This window comes from Phaethon lepturus, unplaced genomic scaffold (genome assembly GCF_000687285.1).
Source record: "Phaethon lepturus isolate BGI_N335 unplaced genomic scaffold, ASM68728v1 scaffold36121, whole genome shotgun sequence".
NCBI classification, from domain to species: domain Eukaryota; kingdom Metazoa; phylum Chordata; class Aves; order Phaethontiformes; family Phaethontidae; genus Phaethon; species Phaethon lepturus.
In genome coordinates this window covers 2,252-4,362 of record NW_010517819.1, presented here as the reverse complement: position 1 = coordinate 4,362, position 2,111 = coordinate 2,252, and the positions used below count along the sequence as shown (strand labels likewise).

Genomic DNA, 2,111 nt, shown 5'->3' with positions numbered 1-2,111 from the left:
CTGAAAGAGTAAGCCATACTATTCTACAATATCAAAGTGTCATCCATGTCCATCCCCCTTCAGCCAACATTCATCTTGTGGCTACTAAGTCAATCCAAAATCACTCAGCAACAGTCATTTTCCACACAGAGCAATCAGATACGTGCTTGGAAGAGACATCTTCACCGTATTTTGGACCTAAAAAACTATCTGGCTTAGAATTTCCTCCTTTATAAACAAGAAATATACCATGGTCTTTGCTCTCCTTCTCCCTAGCAACTTATACATAAAATAGAATCATAGAATCATTTAGGTTGGAAAAGACCCTTAAGATCATTGAGTGCAACCATTAACCTAACACTACCAAGTCCACCACTAAACCATGTCCCTAAGTGTCATATCTATACGTCTTTTAAATACCTCCAGGGATGGTTACTCAAGTACTGGAACAGGCTGCCCAAGGAAGTGGTTGACAACCCTTTCGGTGAAGAAATTTTTCCTAATATCCAATCTAAACCTCCCCTGGAGTAGCTTGAGGCCATTTCCTCTTGTCCTATCACTAGTTACTTGGGAGAAGAGACCAACATCCACCTCGCCACAACCCCCTTTCAGGTAGTTGTAGAGAGCGATAAGGTCTCCCCTCAGCCTCCTCTTCTCCAGACTGAACACCCCCAGTTCCCTCAGCCGCTCCTCATCAGACTTGTGCTCTAGATCCCTCACCAGGGTTCTTCTTTGGACATGCTCCAGCACCTCAGTGTCTTTCTTGTAGTGAGGGGCCAGTTTTCAAGGTGTGGCCTCACCAGTGCCAAGTACAGGGGCACGATCACTTCCCTACTCCCGCTGGCCACACTATGTCTGATACAAGCTTTTGTATGTTTATATGTTTACTAAGGACAAGCAACCACTCAATTACCCACCTTGGATGCTGGAGTTATCCTCCGTTTTGGTGGTTTTATCTGTTTCTGCTGGGTTTGATGGGCAGTCACTGCCTGGTTATCCATAGATATAGTGGGGAGCTGTAACATTTTGCTAACAGCTGTAGAGGTGTCTACTGGCGATGGCTCTTGGAGTTTTACCTGGGAGAAGGACTCCAGCCCAGGAGGAGGAACAGGAACTGTCTGCGTTTGTTGTTGCTGTTGCTGGGTCAGCTGGCTCAGAACTGGGGATGGTTCAGGCTGGGATTTAAAATCTGGTCAGTGTTGGGAAAAGAAATATCAAAATTGAAGCATTAAACTCTGCTCTTTATGAAAGAATCTAGGTGACTTGACACACTCAACAGCTATGATTTTCTAGAGTGTGCAAGTCTCTTTCAGACATCACATGAGTTTCACATTGAACATTACCACTGCGATAAGGCCAACATTTGATATTCTCTACTTTAAACAAACAGCCGTGGGCAAGCATTATTTGGCTTTCTTCAAAAATATGAAAACAAACTTATCTATACAGTCACATAATATTATCACACATTAGGCCTCAAACTGTTACAGATTATTTTAATCAAACACTGCAAGTTTCACTGCAATTAACTGTGCCAATAAATTGTGATTACTTCCAAGGGATCTTGAGTTGCAGTTTAGAAGTATTATGAGTTAGGATTTCCTGCCCCTAAAAAGGATCAATCAAAAAAAACCCCAACAAAACCATCTCAATTTAGCTGAAAGTCAAGAGACACAGGACACTGACAGGTTTTTTTCCAGGTCTTCCCCTTTCATATTTTTCAGATGCTGAAAGCCAGGCAGTGGCTCAGAGCACTGGTCAACAACCAGAAGAGATCCACAGCATTTGCAATGTGTAGGGTTTTTTTATTCAGTTGGTAAAGTGCATTAGAAAGCAACTTAAAGCATACATAAACATTTTTCAATAATTGCTGTGTGTAAAAGATTATAACTGCTACCAAATTGTCTGCTTATCTATCTGGAAACGTATACACATACACGCAAGATAGATACAAGAGCTATCACTCTTCACAGTGAGAATACTGCTAGGAACTATACTGCAAAAAACAAGTTTGTGTCATTTTCACTGTTTCTACTAATTTTACTAAATTAAATGAAAAAACCATACAATTATGAATAGACAAAATGGGTAACCTGCATCATTCTCAGCACATGTAGACTTCATACTAGGGA

General features: G+C 41.2%; 1 protein-coding gene across 1 annotated transcript in view; it reads right to left on the bottom strand.

Moving 5' to 3' along the window:
• Positions 1 to 896: 896 nt before the first annotated feature.
• Positions 897 to 2,111, bottom strand: part of LOC104628056 (ubiquitin-associated protein 2-like) — a gene marked incomplete at both ends in the record, with an annotated part of 2,650 nt that continues 1,435 nt past the window's right edge. Inside the window, one exon of the mRNA XM_010296508.1 lies at positions 897 to 1,168. Coding sequence (XP_010294810.1) covers positions 897 to 1,168 — 272 coding nt within the window. The remainder of the gene's footprint in view (positions 1,169 to 2,111) is intronic.